At 35.5% G+C, this 12,473-nt stretch overlaps 2 protein-coding genes across 5 annotated transcripts in view; both read right to left on the reverse strand.

The window, feature by feature from the left end:
- Positions 1–1,670, reverse strand: part of retn (retained) — a 117,632-nt gene extending 115,962 nt beyond the window's left edge. The window contains exon 1 of one of the 3 annotated variants that reach the window (XM_053758630.1): positions 1,442–1,670. In XM_053758630.1, the coding sequence (XP_053614605.1) occupies positions 1,442–1,489 (48 nt within the window). In that variant the 5' untranslated portion in view covers positions 1,490–1,670. Of the gene's footprint in view, positions 1–1,437 lie in introns of all 3 variants that reach the window. The other 2 variants (XM_053758632.1, XM_053758631.2) reach the window with 2 other exon arrangements.
- A 5,542-nt stretch (positions 1,671–7,212) lies between these two features.
- Positions 7,213–11,850, reverse strand: l(2)efl (lethal (2) essential for life). Of its 2 annotated transcripts, none has more exons than XM_053759172.1 (3): positions 11,703–11,850; positions 8,275–8,502; positions 7,213–7,715 (listed from the first exon to the last, which is right to left on the reverse strand). In XM_053759172.1, the coding sequence occupies exons 2-3, from the start codon at positions 8,500–8,502 to the stop codon at positions 7,368–7,370; spliced, it is 576 nt and encodes a 191-aa protein (XP_053615147.1). In that variant the 5' UTR covers positions 11,703–11,850; the 3' UTR covers positions 7,213–7,367. The 2 variants fall into 2 exon arrangements, with proteins under 2 accessions (XP_053615147.1, XP_053615148.1); XM_053759173.1 differs by having other exon boundaries at positions 11,605–11,736.
- Positions 11,851–12,473: the final 623 nt, after the last annotated feature.

Here is a 12,473-nt window from a genome sequence, read left to right on the forward strand (position 1 = left end):
TAATCGTAGCGGCGCCATTTTGGCCGCCGCCTGAAGGATGGCAACCCCACACGTGTTAAATTCAAAATTTGAAATGCAGGTCGTGTGACAGGATGTTGTACACTTTTTTTTCGTTAATTAGTGACCAATTACATACAAAGTATAAAACTATTTCTATTTCATAATTATATTTACTTACATTGAAGTACACATAAACTATTGATATTTGTGTATGATATAATATAAGTATGTCCGTTACAATACGACATTCTCAAATGTTTTTAAGTGTGTATATACTTGAAAGAAATAAGATGCCAATGTTAAATAGGTTATGTAAGCAAAATTGGTTAGTACCCTTTTTATAATTTTTATATGACCTTGAACGAAAGATGAGTTGGAATTAAAAATATACATTTTCTTGCATTGTGTTCACAATACTAATTTGCAAAATCGAAATCGATTCTTTAATACGTAAAATTTAAAAATAGCTCCTGTTTTAACAATTAATAATTTGCGTCACTAAGTAACATTTATCGAACAATGGAAGTTGGCAACAATTGATGACAGATTTTAAAAAAACTTGTGATAAGTATTTCATTAACTCTTCTTCATATATGATGAATCTCGCTGACCTTCAACTTAAAGTCACCTTTGTATGTTTTAACAAAATGCCTACCTCATAGCTAAAAAAGACAAGTTATTTTGAATTTTTAAACATAGGTACCTATTCTAATATTTCTTACCTAGGTATACCTACATTATGAAAGTAAAAAAAAAACATTAAGTTCAAATAATAATTCTTTGAGAATGAACTTTCAGTAGGTTTACCTATTAGTACATAATATGAATTAAGTATATTACAATCAAATTGCATAAACTCGAGCTTTTTAGACAATATTATTAGATCTTCTCCTATAAGATTCTAATCAGACTATTATGAAATACATAAACTACCTAATAAACTACCCTCAATATAAATTCCATTAATTCCAATACACGTCACCTATCAAAAACTTTATACTATGTAAAAGTGGAATAAGTAATGTATGGGACATTACTATATACTAATAAAGTTATCCTTATATAATTTCATTTCATTTCATCACATAACACCATATGACCGAATGAGCTATAGGTATTTACGTACCTATAGCTACAAACTATAGAAACAAAAAGACGAGCTATAAAAAATATAATGACTTTAATTTTAACAAAACCGGCGTGATGTGCTTAGTAGCGTAAGATCGAAAATTAATATAATTAAAAATTATGTTTCTGACAACAATTGCAACTCATAAATAACATGACATTTGCAATAGATAAGTTTTTTAAATAAGTACTCTATTATCTTTAATAACATGAACCAGTCAGGAGTAGTACCTAATGAAGTTCGATCCTACTGCACCAAAAGTCGCACAGTGGGATACAACTCATGCAAACTGTCAAAAATGCACTCACTCACCACTGGGCTGTCGTCTCCGAGGTCCGAGTCGCGATCGGCGTCGGCCATCGCATACGCCGGCACCGGCTCACGGTTCTTCACCCGAATCTTGGCGGCTTATGCAACCACAAGGGGAAAAAAACCCACGAGGGTATATACGCGACACACGTGGGATCACACACAAGACATGAACGCGCGACACGGAACACGAGCGCAGTCGACGCTCGCTCGAATTGGTATGGAGTGGTATGAGAGAGGGGCCTTCAAACCACGCCCCAAGGCGGCGGAGAGCCGGCGAATCATGCGACGCTATCAGACCGACGGCAATGTTCCCCGCCCGCCTATTATTGTTTTTATTCGAGATATAAAATAATCGACGCTGATCAAGTTCGATTCGCTATTGGTCGGTTGTGTCACTTAAGTAGATGACATCTTGTAATGTTTTTGTTTGAAACTTGTTCTTTGGTCACATGTAGTTTTAGATGAGACATTACATTTGTATATCTATTAAGCATACGTATGCTCAATAGGTACACAATTCATTAAATAGATTATTAAATTTACACGATAATTTAGTATTATTTTCGTAAATTATATTTTTTTAACATAAGTACATTTTAATATACTCAAATTACCAACTTGATAGGGTAAAAAAATATATATCTGGATGATTCAATCAAATTCCCTCTGTGCTGCACCTTGATTATTCTTCAACGCGAGTCAATATTTATGTCAGTCGATAACATTTAAATCCAGTCCTATTTTTTACACACTGGTGGTCCATTTTCCATTTCCACAAGTTTTTTATTCCTTAAGGCACTGGGGACAAATAACCACTGATTTATTTCCATATCAAATATAATACCTATAAAGTAAAACCTGGAGACTTCGATAATAAACCTTTATTCAACGCCACAAAATGCGAAGTCCCGTAGGTGTGGCTCTGTGTTTTGATTCGATCATCACGGCTTAAAAAACACAAATAAATGTTGAATAATAAATCTGACAAATTTTTTTCATCAGATGTCTCTTAGTAAGGAAACTTTAAATAAATTCAAATGATTTTTCAAAAAGCGTTAATCATTAATAAAGCCTGTGTATTGTTTGTACCTGGGGTACTAATGTCTAAACAACCCTTATTTTTATTAATTCATAAGTAATCATCAATCGGTAATCATTGTTTATACACCTTTTCAAACATCACTTTCATGCTGATCTGGGTCTAAAATACTTACCTATACAGAGAGTCTAAATTAATCGAGCAAAAAAGTCGAAGGTTGTATTTATGCATTTAATCTTGAAAACTTTAATTGTGCGTTCTAGACACATCCAAACACTACCGGCCTATCTGCATTTATGGCCCCCGAGCTTTTTGTTCCAGTAACTTAGCTCTGTCCACCTCGTCAGATATAAAAACGTGATAATATATCCATAGGTATAGAATCTTATTAGTAGTTTATAGATCGTTTGTTCGCTGAGAGCACACAAATTACGGAACAATTCAAATAAAAACGCTCCGCTCGACGGCTATAGGTTCAGACAACAACAATTAATACGGACGGCAGATCAATCGGTTGTCGAACACTGCGCGCGCGGTTCCAAAGGCCCAAGATTTGTAAGAAACGCGATTTTGACAATTATTCTCTCTTCTCGTCTGAGCGTGAGCAACAGTTGCATTCACGACTGTGCCCCCGAGGGCTTTAAAATGAAACTTCTAATTTTGAAGATTTTGCATTAATTTTACGACTACCTAAAGTCAGGCCTCATTGGAAATGTTGCTATTCAATGAAAGAATGAATACTTGCATCGATGAATTATTTTCTATTTATTGTCCACGAAACTATTATCAGTACCAATTACCAAAGTCTCTCTGTCTGACACGAACACAACGTATAATCAGTTTGATCCAAAAGTATGTATTTTCCTGTCCTCGATCCATTCTTGCCTCGTTTATTTTCTAGAAAATAAATCAACGAAAAAAGTAATCGAAAAAATAACAGCATACAAATGCTACGAAAGAGCTACGCCGAGCCATCTACGAATGCTACGGTTCGTAGCAAATGCTACATTCGTCTATTATTATAGTACTTACTAACTTCTTGAAAGACTTTTTTGCACATCACGCAAAAACTACTAGATGGAATTTGATGTGGTTTTCACAGTTGTATAGGGGATAATGCAGGCGAAGCCGCGAACAAAAGCTAGTTTAGAATTTTAAAACATACTTATTCCCTTCCCGCTCGCATCTCCTTCCTTGCGCCGCCTCCCAGTAATCGCTCCGGGCTGATTGATGAACCTCCTCCCTCCACCCCCGGACTCCGTTTAGACCCGAGTGATCCATGGCCCCAAGATCTATTACCCAGACGATATTACCACACTCTGAGCTAAACTGAGAATTTTTACCCATTGTTTTAATTGCTAATTTTATTGGAGAAGAAAATATTCCGCCTTTGCTTTTACTTAATTTACCTTATTATTATTATTAAATTGCTATTCATTTTATACTAAAAATGTAATTTTTGCAACAATATTTCATTGTCGTCAGAGACATCTTATAAGTCTAAAAGGCTTTATGTTGGCACTAGTGTGTGGCTACATAACGCGGCTTAACTCATTCTTTTCGTTCATCACTCCAAAAGCTCAACACTTACGGGTACTACGTTATGCTAAAAGCGACTTTTATACCAAATAAGGTATTTATGCGCAAATAAAACTTAAAAAGGCCATCCATTACTGACACTTAACTCACTGACGTTATTTCATTATCTGTGGTTTTGAGAGTTTCTCATGATTGTAGATCTTCTTGTTTATGGTAAGGGCTCTCGTTAAGGATACATTACAAGTGATTCCTATCCTACCAGAAATTAGTGTTTGTCCAATACTGTTTAACATGGTGGTGTTTCAAATTTAATTTGTTTGCTCATTAAAATACGTATTATAATATTATGTAACTACAATATATATAAACGGGACTATCAGTAACTATCAAAATCGACCCAGTGGTTTTTGATTTTATTCATTACAAACAAAAATACAAATCTTTTCTCTTTATAATATTAGTATGGATATGACACAAATTCACTCAAATGTGAAATGTAACACCATCTTTTTATAAGTTTGGTATAAAACGGAATCACTTTTTGGAGCAGAAAATTGAACATCGTGACATAGCAGTGGCATCTGAGCAGACCTATTTTTATTACCCGTTCAGATCTGAAGGCATGTATTTCGCTTTTGTTTTCGTCGAGGGGTAAGCCTAGCTAAGGTCCCTCCATTCCAACAGTACTTAATGGTTGCGTCGGTGGTGTAGTAGTGCAGAAACCAAAGACGCACTTCTGTGCTCAAAAGTTTTCACAGCTCAACCGCGTGAGGAACTTGAGTCATTCGCGCAGCCTTCATGTCCTTTATATAGCAGACAGACTACATGAGTACTGGCACAGCAACGTTTTGTGTACACAAGCATAGCCAAGAAGTGCTGTCTTGGTGTCGTCAAGGATATCATGCTTGGCACGCGTTAAGGGTCTGACAAATAAGAATGCCACACACCATGTGAAGTGGAGGAGAAAAGGTAAGAAAGCGGATCCTGTGCTCCATGAAACTTATAACCGGGAAATCGCTCATATGAGAAAGAGATATGTTATTATGATGTGATATCGAACCTATACTTATTCGGTCGGTATATAGATAAAATAAATAAGGGGAGATGTGGTATCTTACGTATACTATCATGGTATACTGACAGATGCCAAAATCAAAAATCAAAATCAAATCATTTATTCAGAAATTATTATTCTTCACAGGCACTTTTTCACGTCATATTCTAAATTAAATGATGTTTACCAAAGCTACAAACTACTAGCATTTCGGAACGACCACTGCTGAGAACAGTGTTGGTCCCTGTTATGCCAGAAGGGCCTACCATTTTTTAAATATAAATTTGTGTATTTTTTATCAGTAATATAACAATGTAAGTACACAAAGTACATGATCAAAAGGTATACTGAAACATATTATGATTGTGATCAAGTGCTGATTGAGCACTTTTAATAAAAGATCGAGCTGACCAGTTCCCCCGACGACGCAAATGCATGAACATTGCGTAGTTTGTATAAGAGCATTTATTTACCGCAATTAAAAACTGAATCCGCTATATTTCGCTATATTGCGATAAACGGAAAAGTTCACCGAACTTGGCGGATTCAACATACATTGCTAGTTCATTACGGTACATAAAAGCACTCATACAAACTACGCAATGTTCATGCATTCGTTCGACGATATTGTGCAGCCGGCATGATAATACAGGCATATAAATCATTTTTTATTAAATAGTTGTCGCTAACGCGTGTAGATGGCGTGTTCGGCACAATAGATCTTTGTTAATCTATTTTAAATGCATCTACAATATGTAGATGTCGCTATTACGTATGCATATTTAATTAAAATTATATGCCTACCTAATGTCTACGGTGGTCTGCGTTGATCCGTTAATGTGACGGAAGACAACTGATGTATGGAGATATACTAGATACTCAATGCAAGTCAGTGTCAAAAGCAGAGAAAATAACGCAGCCGTGACATATTGCGTCGTCGCAACGGAGCGCGACTGAGCAATGGGCCATGGCTCTTATTCTCTCTGACAATGGTCTAATCATAATGGTTACGTAAATAAAAATTATTTTAAAGACCCACTCACTTACCCATTCACCCATCACTACTTAAACATTTTGTAAGATTTTCGAAAATTAAAGGTTAAATGAATAAAGAAATAATTGTAAAACAAAAATAGGTAAAACAATTTTAAACTGCAATTTCAACAAGAAGTACACGGCATCCCCGACCCTCTGGCATAATGATAAATTAACAATATTATTGAAAAGGGCAACATTAAATTAGTTTCACTCACACAGTGAGTCCCTCTCCAATGAAATTAGCACCAAACGATCTTATATAGAACTAGCTTTTGCACGCTGTTTTGCAAATTTATTTTTCCAGTATGAAAGGTACCCTATGACCTTCTTCGTAATTCAAACTATATGTATGCAACATTTTAACAAGATTCTTAAATCACGAAGATAATAAATCAACTTAGATACTTTCGCATTTATAGGTGATATTAGTTAGGATTATTGACTTTTATATATCACTATTTAATACGTATGTTCGTCCATTTAAAACGGTTATTCCTTACTTTATTAAAATTTAAATAACTATGTCAAATCATTTTGTAGCAGGTTCATAGTCACATTCTCTGAAGTTGATGCACTACGCATACGATAAATTGAAAACAGATGCTAAAGTATATAAGTATAATCTCAGTTAAAATAAAGTACCTTACTCTTATTGATGTAATAAGTATTTAACTAACAAATTTATACCCAAAAATAGTAAACTTAACTATTGATTACGTCGAGTTAATATGCTTCAGAAATTCCCGGCGACATTCCTAACCTCAACATACCTGTTAAACCAACCATCAGTAGAATTATTTGTAGTTTTGTTTTGTTACTTCACTGGCTTATTGCTTTCTGTGGCGTTGCATTTACTGAGCATTAATGTGCGCACGCGGTTTGTGCATTTTAAGTGTTTCTCGATAATGCATGTCACCTGCCTCGAATGTCCCGCCATGTTTAATAATGCGTTTAAACAGGCTCATAATTTGACACGTTATTTAAAAAATTCGTGCGCATTATATAAATGTGACTATGAATGGACAGAGTGGCCAGATCTTAATAGGTTTGTCGTTCTCAACACTGGCCACCTGTTAAGCATGTATGAATAAAAGAAAAATATAGAAAAATAACTTAATTTTATTTTAATTATAGAACGATGTTACAGTTGCATTCCTCTGAAAACCTAATTCGTTCATTCGAATCGTGTCTCGTTATTGGCCAACAACGGCTTAAAAATAAATGCTATTTATGCTTCGATCGTTTGTCGATAGTCCTTAAGGGGAGGTTACAATGGGCACTGTCTGTTCTCTAGGTTGTTCAAAGGATTTTGGTGGTTCTGGCTGTTTGGCTGGTCCAGTTTTAGTGATGGGGACAATGCGTTCTCCTGCAACGGGTGGTGGTCGTTTTGGAGCTGTGATTGTGAGGACTCCGTCTGAGGATAGGGTGCTGACGAGGTCATTGACCTCGTATCCCGAAGGCAGGACGTAGCGACGTGTGAATTGGCGGGAAATATAGCCGTGTTCGTCTTGCTTCTCTTCGTGCTTGCCCTCGACTAAGATGGAGTTGTTGGCAGCTTTGACCACTAGTTCTTCGGGTGCGAACTGTTGCACGTCAAGGATGACCTGGAAAGTTGGAAAGTATATATGTCAATGCCATTATGTAAATGAAAATCAAGGTTAGCATATTAGGTTAGCACAATTCAAAATCTTCAACTTAGGATAGTCGATGAGATATTCCTGTCATAAAAATTAAAACAAAACCTATATTATGTACTGCCCATTTTAAAGCGAAAGTGGTGAAGAAGCTGCGTTACAACCTTAACCGCAGCCTTTTAGCGTGAATATTTATTTATTTATTAGCCAAAGGTGATCCCACTGCTGGGCAAATAATAACGAAGAATATAGGGATATTGGATCTCCAATATCCCTATCGAGATGGATAGGCAGCCATACAACAATATGTCGACGACTACCTTCTTCTTAGCGTGTCGTATACGTGTTACGCGTTTTATGACACATAAAACACCTAACACGTCATTGCGTTCACACATTCTTTCTTTTTATACACTATGGTCATACGATATGGGAAAAAGAGACAGCATGCATGTGTTTGTCTGTTTCGTATCGACTTACACCCGATATAGCATTATCATTGTGGCACTATATACAGTTCCTTACTTACTTCAAACTTATCCTTGGTCAAGTTAATCGTAGACGCAGACTCCTGCCTCGCCAGACTGGTCCTCCAGGGCCTGAAGTAGGAGTTCCTCAAGGAGCTGGTGGGCATGGTGGAGATGTAGTTGAGGAGGTCGTCCCTGCGCAGCCCCATGCCAAAGTGCTGGTCCAGGAGACGCGAGGGGCGGTCCCAGTCGTCCCACCAGTCGCGGAACATCATGGGTACTATCGACATCTGGAAAATTTGTGTTTTTTTTTAATTTTCAAAACTACATATACTTCCTTACTAATATTACCTACCTAGATAAATTTGAAAGTGTGTTAGTTATTTTGTTTGTTTTTTTTTTAACGGACAAACGAAAACAATGAATTAATATTTTTTACGTGGAGAATGACTGTATATTTTATAGAAAAAAATGCTCTAAAACTCCACATAGAGGCAAAGTGCGGAGAAAGGTATAGTTTCTCCATTCTTTAAATAGCGTTTATTATGAGGTGTTTTCTCCAAATTCCTTGAAATTTGGAATCCGAGCCCAATATAGACAGCTCATAAGTCTATGATCACCACAACGAAGGTAATAAAAACTCATAATAAAAAATGACTAATTGAGCAAGAAGAAATAATGCACAAAATTTACCGTGTGACTTATCAATTGAAAGGGAACGGATGTTACAAATGTACCTAGCACATATTTTTAGAAATAAACTGACAAAAATGACAATTTACCTATGTGTCTTCCGGATCCAAGACACATCTTCTGAACTATCTGGCTATGCAATAGATATAATTGTGTGATCACAAAACAATAACATTTTACAAATTTCCACATAAATTGTAGTTAGTAGTAGTAGTTAAACTGCGCAGAAATAGGATCGCGTCATGGAACACGTGGGCGTAAGATACATCAACATCATTGTCTACAACTCCACACCTTGGAAAACAGCTATTTTCAACTTGTTATTTTTGGTAATAGAAGCATAAACACTAGGCTACGTGATTACGGTCGCATGCAAAGAGGAAAATCTTTGTAAAAATCTACTAAGGGTGACCGGTTGCACCGTCAAATTTGATGTTAACTTTAAAGTGCCTTTTTGTCTAAACGTTAGAGGCGCGCCGGTTAACATCAAAGTTAAATTTGACGGTGCAACTCACCCTAATTATTTTAAGCATTAACAATGTTTAAGCATTGACTGTTAGGTAATCTGCTCCTTAGTTAATTTACAGAATACAAAATTAAGTATTGTTTTGTTACTGCTGTGACAACTTCCACATCAGTTACTTTCAACGTTTGAGTCGATCGTTTAATTTTGTCAATGTAAAACTTTAAGTAAGTATAAAAATATAAGTAAACAACCGTTATCTTGGTCACTTAGTAACCACATGTCGTGCATTCGAAACCAGAAATCATCCGAAGTTAATTGTTTTGTTCCCATCATTTAAAAATAATCTATGTCTAAAGGAAACGCCAATTTTAAGACCAATAATTCAAAATCATAACATATAATTGTATGTAAACTTTTAATTTAACTCGTAATTATTTTTTAATTTCATAACTTTGAGTGTTATGCTAAGTAATCGGTTAAAATACCGGCAGAAGTGTAAACTTGAATATTAACGACTGACTTAGATGTGACTTAGGAACGTCGTGCAATTTTAATGTCTTACGAATTTTCGATGTCACGCGTGATATTTTTTACCCACCACAAAAAGTGCACAACGCCGCTGCTAAAGAAGTTTTCATTTGAAAAATATATATAAAATATTATAATACGTTGAAATTAAAATAACCATCGTTCTATATCGAATATTGGTGATAAACAAAATCATACATACTAGAAATATTGCTTTGGAACGATTCCACGGCAGAAAGCCGTGAATCACCTGGCAACTATTTTAGAAGTGATGCAACTGAACTGGACTGATTTTCACGCTGAATAGAAACGAAAACAACAAATTTGATATAAGTACTATTTATTATTTTATATATTTCACAAAGACGTTAGTATCACAAAAAGTTATGAACTAAGTAATCGGCATCATTCAAATCCATTGTCTCCATAAATGCATCATGCATAGGTACTACCTAATATTATAAATGCGAAAGGATGTCTATATATCTGCTACGCCAAACCACTGAACCAATTTTGATGAAATTCGATTTGCATATATACTTAGTTGACCTGAGAGTGAACCCCAAAGACCGGAAACAGGGGCTGGCTGAAAGTTGGTATGAAGAACGCACTCAATACATTGCGGAGCTGTACAAAAACAAAAAATATTTACTTTTCACGTATTATTGGCTATTCATAGTATTGGCCTCTCTAAAATTAGATTGTTTGTTGATGTTGACCAACGGTATTGAGTCAGAAATTATTTCCAACGTTATTATAAAACTTTCATGTTGCAATATGACGTCGATGTTTTGAATGAAAATGCAATTTGATACCGTTCAAAATACTGTTTTTAACCCATTGAATTGACGTCACTTTGAATGAGTACCTACTTAGGTTTAATACATATGTAAGTACTTGAAGAGCTATAACGTAACGCAAAACATATAACAGCGGAACGATTCCAATGCAACTCAGTTCAATTTAGGAACCTAAAATGAATCGCATTCATACTAAAAATGAACTCGATGGTACGCATTTGCGATGCAGATCAGTTTAGGTAGCAAAGTAGATCACGTTAAGAGATGATGGTAAGCCCCCAGGCGAGTGAAAGCTAGCGATTGTTTCTGACTAAATAAAAAAAATTACAATAGAGTGTAGTGATAATTTAAAAAAACCGAGTTGCACTCCGGGAGTGCCGGCCGAAGTGAAAAGTTGAATATTAACGTTGTGCATTTTTGACATCTTACGAATTTTCGATTCACGTGTCCTGACGCGAGTTTAACATTTTTTATCCATCACAAAAAGTGCACAATGCCGCTAAACAAGTTTTCACTTCAACAAGTACGATTTTACTGACTTGAAAATTTTGCTCCAAATGTTCCAATCGTTGTTCCAAGACTATAAACAAATGTCTATTTAAGATTTTTTAAAACTTACACAAACTATGCACACTGTTTTTATTTATTACACCAAAACCGTACCTACTGGTGTACCTAAGTACCATATAAGGATCCTGTTTGAAAATTCACTTCGTAAACTTTTAGCGCCACATTTGACAAAAAAATATTTTATTAGGCCCGCCCCGGCTTCGCTCACGATTATTCATTAAAACAAAAACACAAGAAAACAAAAATACAATTTTTTTTCTCTATTTTATTAGTATGGATCAGTATGGAAGTATGGATTTGTGAACAAAACACATTATAATTAGCTAGGTACCTACCTATGCAAGAAACCAATTTTTAAATTTTTTTTTTCAAACATTGACATATTTTTATTGTTCACATAACACTGTAGAATAAAAATATTGTGAAAATTTACCTTAGCGGTTGTATTTTCGTTGCAGTCGCGCACTGCTCTGGCGTTCAGAAGCTGATGGCCACGGTTCGGCAGACAGATTTAAATAGAATTTTCAGCGGCCCACACTACAGCTGAGTCAACGCCGCGGGAACATACCTTGAACTTGCTTGTTGTAGTTAGACCAAATTGAGTTATAATAATGAGGATAATTAAAAAAATGCATTAATAAATATACTCCTTCTCTCTCATTGGTGCGTTTTCTCGGTTTCTTCCGTAGCGGTAAAGCGTTGGAGCCCCTGTTCCGTTTTTAGACTTTTTCTTCTCCACTTGGTCTTCGGCAGCCTTAGTATAGTCAGACCATTGGTACACATAGGTTCCATCCTTGACAACTTCAAGCCCGCACTTTTATCAATCCAATTCCTACTATCCATAAGTAGGTACTACCCAAATGGGAAAGTCTGTTCTTTATATATAGGTCTATATTTGTTAATTGACGTCCTTGGAGAAAAGGCTGCGTCATATTCAAATTCAAAATTCTTTATTCAATTTAGGATAATATACATCACTTATTGACGTCAAAAAAAATTACTTAAACTAAGTCTACTGCCGGCTTCCAAAGCACAGGTGAAGAAGAAGCGGCGCAACAAATTTAACCGCAGCCTTTTATCCAAAGATGTCAAATAATAAATGTAGTTCTCAGAAAGATTGTTGTTACGTTTTGAAGGAGTTATTTTATTAAGTTGTGCAAAAATATCCAGCATTATTCAAAATAACAGTCACACTAATGAAAAC

Source organism: Plodia interpunctella, chromosome 18 (genome assembly GCF_027563975.2).
Source record: "Plodia interpunctella isolate USDA-ARS_2022_Savannah chromosome 18, ilPloInte3.2, whole genome shotgun sequence".
Lineage (NCBI taxonomy): Eukaryota > Metazoa > Arthropoda > Insecta > Lepidoptera > Pyralidae > Plodia > Plodia interpunctella.